The 22,351-nt window shown below is 44.2% G+C and overlaps 1 protein-coding gene across 5 annotated transcripts in view; it reads right to left on the bottom strand.

Moving 5' to 3' along the window:
• Window positions 1-22,351, bottom strand: part of DOT1L (DOT1 like histone lysine methyltransferase) — a 93,433-nt gene that overhangs the window by 41,097 nt on the left and 29,985 nt on the right. For all 5 annotated transcript variants that reach the window (XM_050934351.1, XM_050934349.1, XM_050934348.1 and 2 more), the window contains exons 6-8: window positions 13,625-13,719; window positions 10,572-10,634; window positions 822-877 (exon numbers count right to left, since the gene is read on the bottom strand). In XM_050934351.1, coding sequence (XP_050790308.1) covers window positions 822-877; window positions 10,572-10,634; window positions 13,625-13,719 — 214 coding nt within the window. The remainder of the gene's footprint in view (window positions 1-821; window positions 878-10,571; window positions 10,635-13,624; window positions 13,720-22,351) is intronic.

The raw sequence follows: 22,351 nt of genomic DNA, 5'->3' as shown, positions 1-22,351 counted from the left end.
CTGCATGGCTGGGACAAATCTACCCACAAATTAAAGGCAGCCCAAGAAGTCTAATGGGGATATATAATGAGGCAAAATTCAGCCTGGCAGACGCCTTTCCTGAGTGTGCTCTTAAACATGGTCTTGGAAACCATCCATAATTTGCCACAGCCCTGAAGATTTTCAATGAGCTATTTTGTCAACTGTTTTCCATCTCTCCAAGAAAGGGGGTGGTTTAGGAGCACATCTGCCATTAACAAATGTTTCTTTTCTATCCATTATGTGGTACTTGATTAGTATCTACTAATGAGGCTCTAGGAACATGAAACCTTTCACAAAAATGTAGGAGTGTTTTGAACCATGACATTTCCCTCTTCAGCAGCAGTATGCTAACAGTTTAAAAAAGACTCCATCTCTAAATACAGATCTTCAGTTTGGGTGCATATTCAATTATCCAAGAGGATCAATGCAACAGAATAGCCAATTTCATTTAGCTCAGCCTTACTATCAAGGTAAGCAGCTGTACCAGCCACTCAAGCTGGTGCTTATGCCAGAGTCACTGACAGACTAACGGAAATGCAAACACAGGAGGGATCTACTCTAGCTGTGCAAGAGGAATTTATGCTGGGAACTCCAGTTAATACTTCTGGGAATACATGAAAACCCATTCTTCCAGTCAGGTATCAGGCTCCACCTACTGCTAGCATGGAAGCTCACATATATGCTTTAAATATTAGCTATAGAAATTCTGTATTACGAGTTGGCCATTCTCCCAATTTCCATTATGATACACTGACAAATATTAGAAATTCATAAAGCCAAAATCAACTGTTCTACTGTACCTTGTGTTTGCAATTCTTTCTTTCCATTCTTCTGAGAGGAAGTCACCTCTTTCCAGCTATAAAAAAAATAGATGAAAATTTGAATGTCTCTTTCAGCTTTGTACATGGCAAGGCTAACATACTAGACACAGTGATGCTAGTTATGAATAGGGCCACTTGAAAACTTCAGGAAATGCCTCAGGGAGAAAACTACCCCACGTCCCTTCAAACAACTCCATTCACTCCCCAAGACAAGGAGAAGCCTCCCTTTCCACTGCACACTCCATATATCCAGATGTCCTTTTACCCTCAAGGAGGAGCTAATCAGTTACTGCCCAACATTCAAATATTGCAACACCACAAAAGATTTTATTGACTCACTGGCTTCTCTACTGACTTATCACTGCAGTATCCAAGCTCATCACATACGCTAAATGAATGCGTCTTCTCAAACCCCCTTTGTGTGTGTGTTTGGGGGGGGGGTAATTATCCCCATTTTACAGATGGGGAACTGAAGCATGAAGATTTAGGCCAAAATCTGAAAACATGTCCACTAGTTTAGATTTCCTCAATGGTGGGTGCTCACCTTGACACCCCCAGCACCTGATTTTTCAGGGACGCTGAGCGTCTTCAGCAACCATTGACTTCCACTGCAGTCTGCATAGAGCATCTTCACCAAAGGTGCTACAGTGTCACAGTTACGCCAATGCAGCGCTTCTAGTGTAGACTTGCCCTAAGTTACCTTGCCCTAAGTTCTCCTTGTCTACTGGCTCATGTAGAATATCAGGTCTATATTTTCTGTGATTTGTTTCAAGTCTAAGTCCAATTCCACCAAAATTTAAGGCCTTCTTATCCCTGAGGAAGACCACCATAGACCTTTGTCTACACTAAGGACAGTCTCTAACAAAAACTTCCAGAATTGCTAATACTTGCATAGCTCCTCTTGGTGTTAGTGTTGGGAGCGCTAGATGGGTTGTCGGCATATTTGACATGATTATGTAATTCTGTGCAGTTACCTAAACAATGTGATGTTAGAAACACCAGCAGCTTCTCTATTAGGGTGCCCAATATCACTAATACCAGTGGAGCTGACCCAGTGTTGTCAGAGGTGGGACGTTCTTAGAAAATTCCCCAAGCACAGACAGGGCAATAGAGTAGTCCTCTCTACCTGATGTGGAAATGAGACCACAACAATTCCCAACACCAGTAATTCACAGTGAATTTTACAGCGGGTGGTATACAGCCTCAGCAACTAAAACAGTGCTGGGATCCCTTCCATTTGTAGAGGGGAGGAGTTTGCAAAATCTTAACAGTAAGCAACAATAAGAGTGTGTAACGGGAAATAAACATCAATCAGACGCCAAGGTAAGAGAATGAACAAGATTCTTACAGCCCTGCATTAGGAACTTTATAAATGAAAGCAGTTGGTCAGAAGACGAACTCCAAATGCAAATGGAGCTACCATTTCTGTCTCTAACCTCTAGGCTAAAATACTCATTGTAAGCACAATGCCTACAAACTCATTTTATAATCATTCAGTGCCGTTAAATAGAAGATTAACTCTACCTTAAATCCATGCTCTCTTATTGCAGAATAAACATCATTTTAGGGATTGGAATCAGATGGGAAGAGGAGCTAAGCCAAAAACTCCTGAACATTTTTAAAAGCTACCAAAATCATGCGACACCAGAGAGGATGGAAAATACATTATTCAAACACACACTTAAGTACATATATTTTTTAGGGTCTGCCACCACCACCACCTAAAAGGACACTTTCAATTTAATTGTCTGAAAGACTTGCCCACTTCAGTCTGAAAGTCTTAAATATCATTGTTACAGGTAATATCACAAATGACTGACTAAAAGACAGAGGGCAAAACAAGTCTCTGTTTCTGTTTACTTTGTACATTTGACATCAATGTGTGTTGAGTCAGTTTCACGGTTTCCCCATGTCTAGTCAGTTTCTCCTGTTTGTGTGGAGCTTTCCAAGAATAAGCCCAGAGAAAGCACAGACTATAAAGCCAACCATTTAGTTGGAGGACTCAGGGCTGGAAGTAGCATCTGAAACTATGTTTAAATTATTTATTTATTTAAACTGATTACATTTCAAGTCCCTATAAAAATGGCTGTGACCTAACCGTATATGGATTCATCTTACCTGTGCAAACAGGAAAAGAGTGTGTTAACCAAATGAAGGAATTATGTTTTAACCCTGATAAGCCACACACCAAGGCTAAACATGAAAATGTTTTTCCTGTCTACCCAGCCAAGTAGCCGCCATATTATAATTCAAGTGGGCCACACAACCACGTTCAAACAGGATTATCTTTGTATTGTAAAAGCTAACCCACATTTAGCCAGTGCTTGGGTAAAATCTGCACCAGAAATGGGAAACTGCCATTAAAAAAAGATAGTCATTTTGGCCTCCTCTACACTACAAAAATAGCCATGTTTAAATGTGGCTGTGGGCCAACTGTGTTATAAAACAGGGGGTCTCAACCTTTTTCTTTCTGAGGCCCCCCCAGCATGCTATAAAACCTCCACGGCCCGTCTGTGCCACAATAACGGGTTTTCTGCAGATAAAAGCCAGGGCCGGCATGAGGGGGTAGCAAGCAGGGCAATTGCCTGGGGTCTCATGCCACAGGGGCCCCCGTAAAGCTACACTGCTCAGGCTTCGGCTTCAGCCTCAGGTGGCACAGCTTCAACTTTCTGCCCTGGGCCAGAGTGAGTCTAATGCTGGCCCTGCTTCGTTGCCCCCCTGAAACCTGCTCGCAGCCCCCCAGGAGGCCTCAGACCCCTGGTTGAGAACCACTGTAATAAAGTTTCGTATCTCCAGTTAGTGGGTAACTGGTACATTTCTCAATATGGAAGCAAGGAAGGGAACTCTGCACCAGTGATCCACCACCACTTATTTAAAAGCAGTGTGGAAATTATGTGATGCGTGAGAACATCAGAACAGCCATATTGAGTCAGACCAAAGGTCCAGCTAGCCCAGTATCCTGTCTTCTGACAGTGGCCAATGTCAGGTGCCCCAGAGGGAATGAACAGAACAGGTAATCATCAAGTGATCCATCCTGTCACCCATTCCCAGCTTCTGGCAAAAAGGCTAGGGACACCATCCCTGCTCACTCTGGCTAATAGCCATTGATGGACCTATCCTCCATGAACTTATCTAGCTCATTTTTTAAACCCTGTTATAGTCTTGGCCTTCACAACATCCTCTGGCAGAGTTCCACAGGTTGACTGTGTGTTGTGTGAAAAAATACTTCCTTTTGTTTGTTTTAAACCTGCTGCCTATTAATTTCATTTAGCGACCTCCAGTTCATGTGTTATGAGAAGGAATAAATAACACTTTTTATCTACTTTCTCCACACCAGTCACAATTTTATAGACCTCAATCATATCCTCCCTTAGTCGTCATCAAACCATTTATGGGCTTATATCCCTACTGTAGCAGTATCCCTCTAGCCAACAAGGCGGGAGAACCACCTGCTGCAAAGTTTGATAGTATGAAATGCTTTTTAATTACTATTTTGGGAAGTGAAGAGCACTAACCACCCATCATTCCTCGGGTCATAGTTCCCTAGTAGTGCTACTGACCTTCACCAGCCCCAAGGGAGAACGCAAGTATCCCCAAAGTCACTCTCAAATTGAGATCTCCCAACAGTATCCAAAACAAGTGGCACACACAAGAATCCCCAAGTTTCATTTGGAACAAGAACTGGTAAGGAAATTTGAGCTCTTCCCTGGTAATTAAACAGCTACACAGCCAGCTTCTGATGGGTTATTGCATAGCTTAAGTACAGAATGCTGTACGGTCGAGGTCACACAGGAAAACCACAGCCTGTCAGTGTGAGATGGCAAGAGCAGCAGTAGGGATGCACTTAGTCTCTTCCAATCAGTGTACTCACCCCTACAGTGCTCTCTCTCACACATAGAAATTTAATCTCTTTAGTGAATAATGAATGGAAAGGACCATCTGTAATGCAGATATTTTCATCTGATTAGACAATGCAGGGGACCTGCTTTATCTAAAAGGATAATTAGCTCACTGAAATCCACTTCAGAGAGCAGCCAGCCCCCATTGTTTCTAAATTTAGAAGCACAGGCAAGTTTTCCCTCCCATTTTCAGACAGATAGGTTGGCTCTTCAGAGACTGCAGGAATATGCTCACAGTAGCTGATGTCTCCAGCTCAAAGCAAACTGGCACGTCACACCCATAGGAAGCAACAAGAAAAACACACTACTGCAGGTCTATATTCATTATAACAGATAACAGCTGCTTCTGAAGGCCAAGTCCCCTTTCCCAGAGCTTTGGGCTCCAAAATATAACAGCAGCTAATATTCTTTCCCCAGACCTGCGTTGGAAGGCTCTGTGGTAAAGCTCTGACTGCACAATGCCATAAATACACAAAGTCTCATTCTAACAGTCTCAGGGCAAAGTGCTTGGCTCACAAAAACAGTTAATTCTGCCTGGAAAAGTACACATGGTTATTTTTAAGCCCCTGCTCGTTGCAAAAATAACTAGAGGCAATAATCCAAACCTCTGAAACGTGGCAAAATGTCAAAGCCACAGGGGACGTTTGGAGGGCTTTTCAAATACCAAAACATCGAGTTTCCCGCTGAAATAGGGCATTCAAAATATCTAGGACAAAAACACATCCTGCCCACACCCTTACTGCAGAGAACTCACTGTTAGGCAATGGAAGCTTTTAAGCACAGGCAATGACAGTTATGTGTCTACAAAATACATCAGTGCAAGTGATATCAAGGAAGCTTGAGATACTGATTAGTGCTGTACAAAACTCACTGTTTTTGTTCTGAAGCAAGACTTTTGTGAAAAAGGCAACACATGGCATCCAGGACACACCCAAGCCTACCAGAAAAGCTAGGTGAGGCCTGCAGGCTACAAGAGAGAGGGAAAAAAGACACTGCTGTAGGGACTACACATATTTATGCACCCCAGCTCATTTGTGGGGTTGGGACAGGGTGAGTAAATACCTAGGCGAGTGAGATTTCCTACTATGATACAGTCTGCTTGAGTGAGAGGGATAAAGCAAGAGCACAACTCCAAGCAGCCATTTGACCTATCTTCAGTCTCAGTGAAATTTGGAAAGTTAGACTCAGACATATATTATAATACATAGGGCTGCCACAAGTGCAGGGGACTGGACTAGATGACCTCTCAAGGTCCCTTCCAGTCCTACGATTCTCTGATCTGGATTTCCTGTTCTTCATTCCCAGCCCTCGTACCTCCCACACCAAAGCATTGGGAAGGCTGGAAAAAGAACGCTATGATCCAATCCACTCTTAAAAAGCCAAAGCCAGACAAACAAGGTTTTGCAAAATAAAAGTGAACCCTAGTTTTACCCTCATCTTCAACCAGATTTACACCAGTGTTCACACTGGATTTAAAAGTTCATTAAGGCAACTCTGGAGCAGACCACTTGCTGTATGGATGCCCCCAAAACACCACTACATTCCAGCAGGGATCTGGGGACTACAAATGGTTACAGTAGGACTCAATGGAAACTTGTATAACTCCACTGGAGGTGGGGTCAGGAAAGATTACACATTGTATAACATTGACCTACACCCCTGCCATACCTTAAGAGTCTGCAGGTTTTCCTTCACTTTACGCCAAGGCTCAGGCCTTGGAAAGAATTTTCCCCTATGGCTAGAGCAAGCTCTTTCTGGCAGAAGGGAAGGGCAGGGGAATTGCTGTGTCATCAATCCAGACCAAACCAGAAAAAGCTACGCCTTTCATCATACTGAAAATTAGACGTGTGAATTTGGCATCTTCTGTTCCCCCAGCCAGCTTTGCAAGTTTGCACATACAACTCTTCTCCTGATGTACACGTATCACTGAATACATCCTTTATTATACGGGAGATGGTAAGACAACAGGTGAGAGGCATTTGAGACACAGATCTCATTACAAAGATACTCTGGGAAGAACACTCAGGCACTTTTTTCTAAGTGGCTCCTCAAATGCTATGTCCTATATACCTGGATATTGTTCTGAATTTGGAGCCACGTGGGGATATTTACATTTGGAAACTATGAAGTACCATATGTCTGTGTTCACGGCAATACTGAGTTTCTAAGCTTTAATTTGATAACTGAACATGTGCAGAAATTCCCCGAGAAAGACTATGTAATTATCCAGTTCTAATCACCTAAGAAAAACGCTATTTCCTTGGGACAACAGTTACCCTGAAAAAAAGTTTGAAACTAACCTGCAAACTTTCAAGGAACTAGTTCCAGTTTCATGGAAATAGACCCTAGAAAATTGTTCTTTTACAGTTAAAAACAAAGAATTATTAGATAACAAATGGGGTTTAGGTTTGTAGCGGAACATTCTTGTCCAAAAGACTCAAGTGACCCACAGCGGGATACGATGTCCTAAGCAACAATGTGAAGGCACTAATAGCCACAGATGGTGGGTTTTTTTTCAAGTGGTAATATTTTCACAGAAAGGGGAGAAAAGAGCAACCTCTCTCCTCCAATTTCTCCAGTCTTCTGCTCTCTCCTGCCCAAAATACCTTTACATTTCAGTGATAACCCATTATTAGCAGCTGTAGCTCAGCAAGTGCCTTGGACTTCAAAATGCCTCGGACTCCAAAATGCCTCAAGATGTTTTGCACCAGCTGGAGAACTTTACAATGCAATTATCGATTGAGAAGTGACAATGTTAAAATGGCATCTGCTCACTCAACAGATCTGCCTCTATGTATTCTGACTGCAAATTCTGTATGCTGACTCTTCTCACTAAAACGTATTTTATTCCTTTTTATTCTTGTTAGCACTGGAGACCAAATGCAATGGGAATGCAGAAGAGCAACCTAGATATTTTGTTTACTTATTTGTTTAGGTCTGTGAATCAAGAGAATTCTTAACTGAGTTCTGATTTCAGAATCCATTGCTGATGATGATGCTCCATCCAGAAGAGAGAACAATTCAGTTCTCAAATTCCAGGCCACATTTGAGGGACTGGACTAGGGAAGACCCATCACCTGACTTGTAAACTGAGTGCATTGGAGATGGAGTCAATGTGAATACCAAGATGTTATTCTGTCAGTCATTTTTCAGAGTACAAACACAGAGCCAGTTGTACCAGAATCGAACTATGGATACCTAGCTGTGAACAAAAAAAAAAAAAACATGCAGGAGGAACAGCAGGATTTACTGCTGTCTCGTGTCTGTCACAGTTTTGACTTTTGGAGCAAGGCAGAACAATATGCATGAACTTAATACTACTGTCCAAATAATTTATACAAAGCAGCAGCTAGGATCGGAGACTTGTTCCCAAAAATTTCTGCCAATCTTCCCCTCTTCCCCCCCTCAACTCTTTAGTCTTCTGAAAATATTTAACTTTACACTTTTTAATCCAGTTGCATGGAATGGAATTTACACAGTTAAAATCTAGCTGGTCACAAACTACTCCAGTTCTTAGTCATATTGATGATGACTGTTACGACGGGGCTCTCGAGAATCCCCTGAAAACATCTAAAGCGCCCCTTCTCTGAGATATTGGGTGATGGTAACCAAGCCATTTTACAAGCAGCAAAAGAGGGCTCTCAACTGCAGCTGCACTGTCTATCACCACTACACTCCATACACTCAGATGAAGCTTTTCAGCCTTGTGCCTTCCAATGCATTCTAGTCATGGTGGTAACAGCCTGTATTACTACAGAGGTAATAGATGGAATTACTGTCTTACTGCCAAAGACAAGATGGCTTCTCAGCATGTTGCCATGTGGGAGAACTAAATATAGAAGGATTTGAGACTCATTTCCGTTACCCAATGTCCATGCCACAAGCATTATGAAAAGAGTCCATTGCAATCCACCAAGAAGGGCATATCCTTAGCTAAGATATGTTGACTTTGGGGAAAATTGTTCATTATCTGATCCTTGTCAGGGTTAGAGATGCACACACACATACTGCCAACAGATTAGTGATGAAAAAGAGGTGTTAGAAGCCCCCAAAAAAACAAAAGCGAGTAAAAATCTGCCATGTATGATAAGGGGGTGGAAATGAGAAAATTTTCAAACCTAGTTGATCTAATGTTAGAAGCCTAAATCCATATTTAGGCATTTATATAGAAGAGTGGTTTTCAAACTCTCTGTATTGGCCACCCCTTTCACCCAGCAAGCCTCTGAGTGTGACCCTACTTATAAATTAAAAATGAGAGGGAAGTAATCTCATTTAATGGGGGCTCGGAGCTGCCAGCCTCATGAAGCTGGCCACTTGAGACCCCCATGTAACCATCTTGTGACCTCCTGAGGGGTCACAACCCCCCAGTCTGAGAACCCCAATATAGAAGGTGACCTGATTTTTAGTGGTGCCATGAACCCCAGCTGCTTAAAAGTGTTGAAAAAGCAAGACACGTATTTGGGAGCCTAACTTTAGGCACGCAAGTTTGAAAATGTTGGCCTCAGTCCTTACCATTGAAGGAAACGTTATAAAAGCCAAAGATCTGAACAAAAATAAGCAGTATTGTTTCCATTATATAGTGTCAGATTCTGCCATATGTAATATACAATGTGGCAATACTCGTAGCCTAATGCAATGAATATATATTCAGTTTTTCAGTCTAGGTTCCTTCCCTAGTCTTTAAATTAACGGATCATAAGTGAAATATCTTCAGTAAATATTTCTTTCATATAATGCCAGCTGGGTAGCACCCTGGAAGACTGCCACACGGCCATTTCATGGGAAGGAAGGCCTGCATAGAGTTTCACAGCAGGAAAGAGTTTGCAGCCTTGACATTAATCCAACTGCAAACTACTCCTACCATGGAATCAGCATACATCTAAAGGAACAGTGCCACACACTATATGTCAGTTTCTGCAAGGGGATATTTTGAGACAGGCAAAATTGTCACCTTAATCCAGCAGATGGCCTACTTCTCAAGAAGAAATAGGAGAGCCCTTACATTACAAGGCTGGTCACTGGTTATTAGAGTATTATGAGTCTTGAGTTCTTTGCAAATGAAAAATTAACGTATCCCTCCTTCATGCCAAACCCTGGCTACCAACAAGAGGCCATTTGATAATATTGGGAAATTCAAAGGCAAGTGGACCAGACTGGTCCAATAGCTTAGCTGTAGAGCTCTGTGCAAAAATCACATGACAGACCACAATCTGTTTCCTGGTCAATTGCTCCCAGGCTAAGAGTGCTGTAGTGGTAGCTAGCTGAAATCTCAGAGAAGGGAAGATTCCAATGGCAATTCCTCCGAATGATTAGGGAACAACACTGACCCAACTCAACCCTCCTTGACTAGAAGCATGGCAGCTATGGGACCTGAAACGATATATATATATATATATATATATTTTTTTTTTTAAAGAGGAGGTTGGGATAAAGACACAAACAAGCAGGGGTATTCTCAAGGTTCTGAGTGAGCCACTAGAGAAAAGGATTACATGAATTTCTCACAGGTAAATGGCTAATCAGGGAGCAATTTTCTTAATGATGTTTGAATGTGGGGGCAGAAAACAGCCTGAGTAATGAGAGTTTATAAGAAAGTCTTCCAAGAATTTCTGCAAGCCTCAATAATATTCGCAATAACACACACCAAATGTCAAGTGAGTCAAGAAGAGGGCTCTGGGAAGATGTATTTTAGAGAGCATCACTCAGCAGCAGCAAGATAAAGGCCAGGAAGCTGCTTCTTGTCTGGGGAAGGGGAGGAGGGGAACCTGTAAATTCTAAACATCAGTAATGATTAGCGGAGCACAAAGATTTTCAGCTGAGTTTCACTCACTGTGTATTCTGCATGTTTTTTCCCATACCATTTCATCCACTTTCTGAACTCTCTGTCCATCGTCTAGAAGAAAGAGGAAAAACAGAACCACCCATTAGGACATCTCGCAATAGCAGTTATGAGATAGTGAGAGGAGAAGAGGCAAGTCTGACAATGCTCACAGGCCTGTAAGAGTTCTTTGCCATTAACACGTGAATGGGACTGCTGAAAAATCATATAGACACATACTGAAGGTCTACCCTTCTAGTTCCCATGGGGAAACTCTCTTACTTCACTAGGGCCAAGGGATCAAGGCTGACTTACTCTCTTCTCTCCTCTCCAGGGAAGCCTTAAAGACACTTTGAGTTGACACTGCTCAGCAGTCTGCCAAGGATGGTGCAACTGTTGCTGCATAATCCCAGAACAAGCAGAAGGCAGTGAACATGGTCCTACTGGAGCCCAGATAGCGAAGGGGGGTACAGACAGGTCTGCTAGGGCGAACGAGAAAGCAGTAGATGACGTGCTTCTTTCAGTTGCTATTGCAGTTGCCTTGCAACACACTGCCAGCAGCTGGGGGTGTACTTTGATCTATGACTAAAGAGACTAAGGTTGCATAGGATGGCAGGCACCTATGGTTCAAACTCAACTAGTTGGCAGTGGGTTTCCATTGCCAGACACAGGAGAAAGGAGCTGAAAATCCTTCACATCCAGATAGTCTGGGGCTAATGAGAAGCAGCACCACTATTTGTCTAAAATCTTATCCCTTCCTATAAATTGTGGGCATAGAGGACATGATGTTTCTGCACCGTGGTAGAGAGGGTCAGTTATACCTATTCACCCCATTTAAAACTAAAACTGACATGTACTGGGAATAGTGAGAAAGTAACAATTTATGACCTATTGTAACTGCAAAATTAGGTCCATATATACAGGGCTCAGACTGGGAGGAAATAAATGGTATTCAAGTTTCATCCACCATCCCAAACTCCACTTATAGTCTCAGATCAACTGGAGGTTTCTGATGTTATGTCAGCTGTGAAACATTTTTTGCTGACATTTGTATTCCCATTAGGCTTAAGAGTTAACACACCCAGTTAACAACAAGACAATTCACACCACTCAGAAATATTGTTTCAATCTCCAGAGTCAAAAGACAGTGAAACATCAGTTCACATTTTGGAAGATTTTCTTCAAAATCACAGACTAGAAACTTAGGGTCCCCCCCATTTAACTGGAAGCTTAAAAACTGTATAAAGTGATGCAGTAACCAGAGAACTGTTACTATGGACAAATTCAACTACAAGCTCAATACAATCACTGACACAAAACATCTGTTGAGGAAAAAAGTGAGCCAATCTAAAAGCAGCACGAAGCAGATAGGCTATTTAAGAGTAGATTCACACATTCTTAAATTGCAGCAGTTGTCAAATCGATAATCTAACGGACAGCCATTTATAAGTGCAAGAATAACATGGTATATTTTCAGGGTGGCCAGATATCCCGATTTTACAGGGACAGTCCCGATATTTTGGGATTTTTCTTATATAGGTGCCTATCACCCCCCACACTGTGTCCTGATTTTTTCATACTTGCTATCTGGTCACCCTATATACTTTATTCACCCAGTAAAGTCACAAAATACTTGACAGGGCATTATTAAAAAGGGACACCATCAGGAACAGTACTCCTAACAATTTATATTCTCTTCATGCACTTGCAAAGTTCATGTAATTCTTTATTGCCTGCTTGTCATTTACACTATGGCCCCTTCACACGGTTCTGTATAAATGGTCCATAAAAAACACTCTGGCCCCATATGTATTTTCTCTCACAAGTAAGTGGTTTTTAAAATAGTGATGACTACTAAATAAAGAGCCAGGAACCTAGCCTTTGTGAGCTGCTCTAAAATAAGCCAGAATGCTCATGCAAAGAGGTGAGGGAGAAAGATTTGGTAAAAGTGTTCCAGCTTGAAATTTCCAAGGGATTACTATGAAGAGTAAGGACAAATTATTTCCTAGGCCCTTCTATGGCACTCATGATAGCATCAGAGCCTTTTACCTATATCCTTGAAAAGGAAGCGCTAAAGCTTAAGAAGCTAAAGTTTGTGTTTGAAACAGACCAAAGCCCACTAGTTTGAACAAGGAGTTAAAGGCATGAAGCTCTATGCAACCTACTGGAGGACGTACAAAATTCTTATTGCAAGGCTTGACCAACTTTTATTGTTTGCTTGCAACTCATTTAGGTTCCCTGTTTCCCTTGGAGTTGATTAACTTTGCAAGTCCCCATTGATACAGAATTAATGGAAATGTAAAGAAAACTACTCTAAGTACAACAGCCTTATTATGAGACGTTGTCGTAAGTACTTAATTTGGGTACATACCGAGCATTGCTATTAACTGAATACTCCAGTGCAATCAATAGGTCTCAGATACTCGGCAGCTCCAGCTATATTAACATTTTTAGTATCTAAGCTCAATGGTTTGAGAGTTAGGGCTGCTAAAGGACATTCTTAGCGTGATCCAGAATTCAGCTTTTTAAAAAAAGATTACGAGTTTCAGCTATTCTGTCTCCCAATACTCTGATCTTGCTCAACTCCTTCCCTAGATGCGTTCAACCGTACACAGCATTAGCCTCTGTGACACAGCCCTTTCCAAGTCCCATTCCAGACCCGAGTAGGGTCCTGAAATCCACAGCTTAGGCAGTATGGTGTCTGGGTTAAACCTGCATCTTCCCTTTTGACTTTTGTTCCCTCTATATAAGCTTCCCATCAACACGCAGCTTCACTCCGCCTGGTTTTCTCCCAGGCCTGAGCTAATCTCTCTTCAGAGACCAGTTAATGATTTCTGATCACTCGGTGAGCATTGCCAGTGAGCAACAGGAAGCACAAAACCCTCTCATCGTTTGCATCACTGCTGTGCTTCCAGTCTTTACTGACTTAAGGAGCCACAGTGTTTAGGATTCAAACTCAGGATTCCCACTTTGTAATGCATAGCAGTTACCTGCAAGACATAAGATATTGAACCAGCTCTGGAATCAAACACCTACAATCTCATACTCCCTGAGATGTAACTCACCTCAGCATACTTTGCTGGAATATCAGCTTTCTCCACACCATAGTGATGTTTGCAGTTTGTGGCAGCAGCAACCTGAAGCACCACCTGACCCACACCTGCAGGTAAAGAAAAAGACAGTTATAGTAAAAAAGCCCCCCTATACACAGGAAACTGCTTCTAAAACAAAGACCAGGATGTATGCAAGGATTCCTGTGCGACTTTGCACAACATGTGTGTCAATTCCCCATCCAAAAAAGTGTGGATAATGCATCTCTCCCTCTCACCTTTTGTCTTGTCTAGTCAGACTAAGCTTTTCAGGGCAGGGACTGTCTCTTCCTATAACAATGTACAGTACCTAGCACAATAGCCACTCCCATAATACAAATAAGGACAAGTGCCGAGTCCTGCACTTAGGATGGAAGAATCCCATGCACTGCAACAGACTAGGGACTGAATGGCTAGGCAGCATTTCTGCAGAAAAAGACCTATGGGTTACAGTGGATATGAGTCAACAGTGTGCCCTTGTTGCCAAGAAAGCTAACGGCATTTTGGGCTATGTAAGTAGGGGTATTGCCAGCAGATAGAGGGACATGATCATTCCCCTCTATTCGACATTGGTGAGGCCTCATCTGGAGTACTGTGTCCAGTTTTGGGCCCCACACTACAAGAAGGATGTGGAAAAATTGGAAAGACTCCAGCGGAGGGCAACAAAAATGATTAGGGGGCTGGAGCACATGACTTAAGAGGAGAGGCTGAGGAAACTGGGATTGTTTAGCCTGTAGAAGAGAAGAGTGAGGGGGGATTTGATAGTTGCTTTCAACTACCTAGACGGTTCTCAGTGGTAGCAGATGACAGAACAAGGAGTAATAGTCTCAAGTTGAAGTGGGGGAGGTTTAGGTTGGATATTAGGAAAAACTTTTTCACTAGGAGGGTGGTGAAGCACTGGAATGGGTTCCCTAGGGAGGTGGTGGGATCTCCTTCCTTAGAGGTTTTTAAGCTCAGGCTTGACAAAGCCCTGGCTGGGATGATTTAGTTGGGGATTGGTCCTGCTTTGAGCAGGGGGTTGGACTAGATACCTCCTGAGGTCCCTTTCAACCCTGATATTCTATGATTCTATGAAATAATTTAGCACATTGACTGATAACGTTTGACAATTTACATTACAAAAAATAGTTCCAACTTCAAAACAGTTACACGTCAATACCGGAGCCTATTTTCCACTAAAAAGACATATGTCCTACAGGAAGTAAATATGGATGTTTTTTGTCTCTGCAGGAAAACCAAAGAGCAGCTAGATAAATTTTGCAGTTTAAATCTCTCAGCCCTCGTCCAGACTAACCCGCGGCATCGGCGGGTTAAAATCGATTGCTCGGGGATCGATATATCGCGTCTAGTCTGGACGCGGTGTATCGATCCCCGAGCGCGCTTACATCGATTCCGGAACTCCATCAATCCGAACGGAGTTCCGGAATCGACGCGGAGAGCCGCGGACATCGATGGCGCCCCGTCCAGACTGGTGAGTATCTCGATTTTAGAAATTCGACTTCAGCTACGTTATTCCCGTAGCTGAAGTTGCGTATCTAAAATCGATTTTAATTCCTAGTCTGGACGTGGCCTATGTATAATGGAGAGAGCTATAACAAAACATTTATACCTCATTTTCCTCATGATGGAAAATGCATACAAAAGTCTCAGCACATTAGGGAAAAAAATGCTAATACACAAGACAGAAGTATTATTTCCTAGTACAATAAAAAAAGATAATGATCAATACGCAAAGTAATTTCAGAAGCAATTGCTAAACTGCAAGACAAAACATTACTTAAAAATGTATGAACTTCCCATCACTCAGTCTCAATTATGTTTGCGACAGAGACTGCTCCAGCAGTAATTAGCTGCTATTCCCACACCTTGTCTGCAAACATTACATCTCCTTGGCTTGGGGGAGGATGGGGGAGAAAATCACAATTAAATCTCTGCTTGCACACCTGACCCAGATTTTGCCAAGTACATGGTAAATCTTTATAAGCTGTTGCAATCATTCTATATTTCTTACTGCAATTGATTACAACTGCCGATCAAACCATTTCTATATTCATTCTAATACCAAGTTTATCACTGTCTGTACTGGACTAATGTAAAATGCATTGTCTCACTAATGCACTTCTCACAGAATCACAGGGGAGCATAAGGGAAACAGATATATTCAAGCCATGCAGATAGCACATTTGCACAGAAAACACATTGTCGTTTTCCATTTCATCGATTGCCTGCAGGAAGTACCACTAGTAATTGAGGAGGTGGTGCTCTTGCCATTAAATCATCATTGATGCCATACCCACTTTGGTATAACAGGGAACCACATGCTGACAGTCCTGTATAATAAATAATTGTATTATGGTAGCACCTAGAAGCCCTAATCAGGTTCTGGGCCTTATTTTGCTACATACTGTATAAATAGGGTAAAATATGAATAAAAAGATGCAACTATTGAGTAACAAAAAGAATGGGGGAGGATGCAAGAAGCAGTAAAAACTATACACATTTACATGGGCCAAATAAATATTAGAAATCATTACTGCCCTTCTCTCTGCAGAGACCACTTGTGATTAAAGATACCACTTTTTTGCCACAGTTGTCCTAATTCCATTTTGCAGAACTATATTCTGCCTTCCTAAAATTCCATTTCAACCAGATATAATATTGTTGGCTTCTAGCCTTAAATGGTTGGACAGAGTTACTGATAAAAAAAAATGGTTGCCACAGTTCACCAGCGGTTGTTACACTGTGTGGCAGATGAATGATTCCTATACACAGAGGTGTAGGAAAGGCACTGAAGTTGTTGGCTATTGTGCTACTGCTATAATTGTATTCTACTGTACCTTGTACACTATACTGCGTTGACTATAATAATATGGAAATTCAGTCTCAATTCTGCCATCAATGTGCAAACTTTCATTGGCATTAACAAGAGTTAGGTAGGGAGGAGAAATCATAATCCTTTTTTCCTCTTCGGGTGCTTGTACACGTTGATTCCAATCACGTGTGCACGCTGCCTGCACAGTCCTCGGAAAGTTTTCCCTTAGCAGCTCCAGTGGGGGTCAGCTGTGGAGCCCCCTGGAGTGATGCCTTCATGGTGCTCAATATATAACCCTGCCTACATGGACCCCACTTGAGTTCCTTCTTACCGTCCATGCTGTCCATTGGAAAGGCATACACTTGCCTTGCAAGTGCTTTCCTTAGTTTTTTTCTTTAGCCTGTAGTTTTAGTCTAGGTTTCAGTTAGTAGTTAGTTTAGTTTAGTGTATATAGTTTAGTGTGTATCAGGTTAGGGTGCAGGGTTATCCCTTATCCCTCACCTCCGCTCGACTCCAGGGCATGCCTCGCAGCCAAGGGTTTAAACCTTGCGGGACCTGTGGTAAGCCCATGCCAAGGAGCGACCCCCCACAACATGTGCCTGAAGTGTCCTGAGTAAGAGCACCAAATAGACAGGTGAAGGATCTGAAGGTCTTTCAGCCTTAGACGAAGAAAGAGGGATTTCTGTCTGAAACAACTTCTGATGAAGTCCACTCTCTGTCCACAGCCTGTAATGCTGGGATCTCGCACAGAATGTGTCAGTGCAGAGCGCCCCAGCCTTGGCACATGACACGGTGCCAAGGAAAGACTCTGATTCAAGAGACCCTTGGCACCAGCACTCCCCAGCACAGACAACTAGGTACAGCTCACACAAGCGACAACACAATGGACAGGGGTTCTTCCCCGGTGCCAAAGGCAGGACCAGGTGCAACAGCAGTGCGTCCCATGAAGGAGCACTCAGCGCCCAAGGACCAGGAGTCGGCACCATCGATTCTGGTTCCCAGGAGGGCACTGTTGAATCCGGCGCCCAGCAACTCCCCAGACAGACAGTGTCAGATGGAGGAGTTGGAGTCCCACTCCACCCCAGACACTTCTGAAGCTGCCAGGAACCTAAAAGCAATGACGGCCCCTCAACCTCTTGCTATCAGGGACAAGCCACTGGTGCCACCGCACCTGGCGCCATCTAAGGGCAAGCCGGCCATGATGCAGTGATCACCTTCCCCGGCACCGTACCGTTCACCTCGGCACCACTCAGATTCACCATTCCCGAGACATTGTTCCCCAGCTAGGGACCCCGTACACGGTTCCGGCCACTAGCGAAGCAGCACCAGTCCCTGGCAAGGGAGCTGTGGCATCGGTCTCCAGCTCAATACCACTCAGCTCCACCAGGGTCATCACGATCTAGACCAGTGTTGTTTGACTCGGCTGGGGACTCATTTTATTCACGCCACATCAAGCTCAGGTCACATCGGCACAGAGTTGCGGCATGGCTTCCACATTGGCAGCTGCAGCCTCAATGGCCCTAGTAGACTCCCCAGGCTTTTCTCCAGGGGCACTTGGTCAATAGCCTCTGAGGCCAAAGCACCTCAGCATAAAGATTGCCTGATGACTCGAGGATCGGAATTGATGCCAGCACAGGGCCCGCAGCCTGTCCAGGATGCAGTCAACACAACCAAGACTACAGCCCCGATAGCCAGCCAGACTACCACTGCCGTGACAATGGTCAGTGCAGAGCCCACAAGCACTAACCAGGAGGACGCAAGAGAACTGGATTGTCAGGGGGACCTAGTACCACCTCTAGCCTCCTCAGACAAGGCAGTTACAGGGACTTTGGCCTCAGGGCCTCTAACGATAGACCACCGCGAACACCAGGACCTCTTGTGCAGAATCACCCACAACATGGGATTGCAGGTGGAGGTGGTTATCAAACCAGAGTACCCCATATCCTGAAGCTGGAGGGTCCCTCCAGGGTAGCTCTGCCACTAATTAAAACTATACAGAACAATATCAAAACACTGTGGCAGACACCAGAATCAATCCCGCCTACAGCGAGGGGCATGCAGTGCAAGTACTTTGTCCCAGCCAAGGGATTCGAGTACTTGTTCTCGCACCCGCAGCCCTGTTCCCTAGTAGTGACCACCGTCAACTAGGGCCAGCAAGGACCAACTCCCAAATCCAAGGAGTCTAAAAGGTCTACTCGATGGGGGATCTGCAGCTGAGGATAGCGAACCAACAAGCTATCTTCGGCAGATACAACTTCAACTCGTGGGCCTCCACATTCAAGTTCAAGTAGCAAATTCCATCAGACTCCAGGGCTGAATTCACAGCCATCGTTGATGAAGGGAAGGTGGTGGCACAAACCTTTCTTCAAGCCTCCCTTGATGCGGCGGACTCTGCTGCCCGCACCCTCTCATCGAGGTTAGCCATGAGAAAGAAGGGGTTCAGGGCTGCAGGCATCTGGGCTGCCACCCAAAGTGCAGCAAACCCTTCAGGACCCCTCTCACGAACAACTCCTTATCCAGGAGATGCAATCACTCCTCACCATAGGGGCAGTGGAGGAGGTTCCTTGGGAGCTAAGGGACAGGGAATTCTACTCCTGTTATTTCCTAATCCACAAGGCAAAGGGGGTCGCAGACCTATTTTAGGCTTGCAAGGACTCAACTAGGTCATGGTGAAGCTGAAGTTCCGCATGGTCTCCCCGAGCACGATCATCCCTTCCCTGGATCCAGGGGATTGGTACGTCGCCCTCGACATGAAAGACGTGTACTTTCACATAGCCATTCGGCCTGCGCACAGACTGTTTCTACAGTTTGTGGTCAACCGCAAACATTATTAGTTCACGATCATCCCATTCGGTCAATCAACAGCTCCCTGAGTGTTCACCAAGTGTATGTCAGTCATAGCAGCCTTCCTCCTCAGAAGACAGGTGCTGGTATATCCCTGCCTTGATGACTGGCTACTACGGGGGCGCTCCAGGGAGCAGGTAGAGTCTCAAGTCCGATTAGTCAGATTCACTTTCGAGAGACTGGGACAACTCCTCAATGTGAACAAGTCAACCTTATCACTGACCCAAAGAACAGAATTCATCGAGGTGGTGCTGGACTCAGTGCTGCCAGAGACCCGATTCCAAGCCATAACAAACATTATTCAAAACCTCAGGCGCTACCAGACTACTACAGCAAGGGGATGTCTGAGTTTCCTCGGCCACTTTGCAGCCTGCACTTACGTGGTACGACATGCCAGACTGAGGCTCAGACCCCTCCAAGCATGGCCCGCTTTGGTCACCGCCCAGAGTGCAATAGCCTGGACTCAGTGGTCACTGTGCCACAGCAAGTACTCAAATCCCTCCAATGGGGGCTTGACCCTCAGTCAGTGTGCGAGGGAGTCCCCTTCAACAGCCCACAACCCTCTCTATCCCTAGTAATGGACACGTCAGCTCTGGGTTGGGGGGGCTCATCTGGGAGATCTCTGAAAATAAGGCTTATGGTCGCAGAATCAGTATCAAGGAGCTCAGAGAAGTGCAACTAGCCTGCCAGACCTTCCAGTCCTGACTACATGCTACCCTGGGGGGACCACCTCGCATATGCCTTTCCTCCGGTCCCACTCGTACACAAGGTGCTGCTCAAGATCTGCAGAGACAAGGCAGAAATAATTCTGTTGGCCCCAGCATGGCCATGCCAACATTGTACACCACGCTTCTGGAGCTGACCATGGACACCTTGATCCTACCACCACTTTGCCCAGATCTCATCACCCAGGACCACAGTCACCTTCACCACCCAGACCTCCATCTCATGGCATGAAAGCTTCATGGTTAAACCCAATGGAGCGCCTGTGCTCAGAACCAGTAAGGCAGGTTCTGCTCGGCAGCAGGAAACCATCCACCGGGGCCACTTATCTAGATAAGTGAAAGAAGTTACTTGCTCGTGTACCTAGCACCACATATCTCCACTTCAGGCTCCTGTACCACTCATCCTGGATTACCTCCTGCACCTGAAACAACAGGGCCTAGCAGGGTCATCCATCAGGGAACACCTTGCTGCTATTTTGGCCTTCCACCCGGAAGAACTAGGGCATTCTGTGTTCACCAACCCTATGGTAGGGCGTTTCCTCAAGGGCCTGGAAAGATTATATCCACAGACTCAACGACCTGCGCCTGCATGGGACCTCAATCTGGTCCTCTCCAGATTAATGGGGCCCCCTTTCAAACCATTGGTGACTCACTCCCTTCTGTATTTGTCATGGAAGATGGTATTCCTGGTCACCATCATACCGGCTAGGAGGGTGTCCGAGTTAAATGCACTAACCTCCGACCCACCTTACACAGTCTTCCACAAGGACAAGGTGCAACTCAGGCGTCAACCAGCCTTCCTTCCCAAGGTGGTGTCCCCATTTCATGCTAGCCAAGACATCTTTCTACCAGTCTTCTATCCCAAGCCTCATACCAGTGCACAGGAGCAGAGGCTTCACTCATTGTATGTCCAGCATGCACTAGCATTGTACATCGAGCACACTAAGCCTTTCAGGAAATCGAATCAGCTGTTCATGACCGTGGCAGACTGGATGAAAGGGCTTCCAGTGCATTTCTTCCTGCATCATGGACTGCATCCGCACATGCTACAAGCTGACTACAGTCCCAGCCCAGTCTATTATGGCACATTCCACAAGGGCATAAGCCTCGTCAGCAACTTTCCTGGCCCAGAGTCCCATTCAGGAGATCTGCAGAGCGATATCCTGGTCATTGGGGCATATGTTTAACCACTCACTATGCTATCACCCAGCATTCCAAAGATTTTGCCGCATCCAGCAGATGGTACTCCAGTCACGTCAGTTGGGTTATATATATTGAGCACCATGAAGGCGCCACTCCAGAGGGCTCCACAGCCGACCCAACGGGAACTGCTAAGTGAAAACTTTCCAACGACTGTGCATACGGTGCACACACACCTGACTGGAATGGACGTGAACACCACAGCTCGAAGAACAACAGTTATGAGAAGGTGAGTAACAACTTTTTTCAGTGCACCCACCAACTGAAAATCAGCGCACATAAAAGTGATCACAGAAAGCTCATGCTCCAATATGTCTGTTAGTCTATAAGGTGCCACAGGACTCTTTGCTGCTTTCACAGAATTATGGTTGAGGCTATTGCATGCTAAACCATTATTTTCAGATACAAATGAAAGTTCTTATTTCTCATATGCTTGGTCTTAGTCCAATATTAAGGTTTGGGGTTCTATGGTGATAAATATCTGGTTTTGTTTTTGGTGGTGTTAGAGGCCAAGGAAAACAAAAGATTTTACTCAGAAGCATTAGTCAGATCACACATTCCTCCATCTTGTTAGGCAAACAGCAAGATTGTGTGACTTCAAGATATGATCTCTTATTATGACCTTAGTGAACAAACAATTTCACACAACTGTGGTAAAGCAGTTATTTGAGTACAGCAAAGCACCACGCCTGACTAAACTGCATTTTAGAAGTGTCTCATATTATACTTAACCACACTCAATATAGTTACCAGAGCTGGAGAGAAAGGAGGGGGAAGGATAAATTCTGTCCCCTGTGAGTGGCCTGCTTTAAAACCCTTAACTTGGCATTTCACTTATAGATATAAAATGGAAGTAAAGTTAGTAGTTCTACTGTATTTTCAGTGGGCAGGTTCCCGTTTCCTTTGGTAGGATAAAGGATGATTGTTGAGAAAGCAAGACAGCAAGGTTTTTACTTTTGTTAAAACTGCTAACTGTAGCACAGATGCAGCTATGGAAGAGTGAGCTAGATTCTATATGGCTTCACAATAAAGATTTTATATTTATTGCTGGTGATTGTGTCAGATAGAGCAGGAACCCACTTTATTTTCAGTTAACAGGTGGAGTTTGCAGCTTTGACACTC

This window comes from Gopherus flavomarginatus, chromosome 24 (assembly GCF_025201925.1).
Source record: "Gopherus flavomarginatus isolate rGopFla2 chromosome 24, rGopFla2.mat.asm, whole genome shotgun sequence".
Classification (NCBI taxonomy): domain Eukaryota; kingdom Metazoa; phylum Chordata; order Testudines; family Testudinidae; genus Gopherus; species Gopherus flavomarginatus.
The sequence above is the reverse complement of the archived record's forward strand: the minus strand, read 5'-3'. Positions and strand labels throughout refer to the sequence as shown.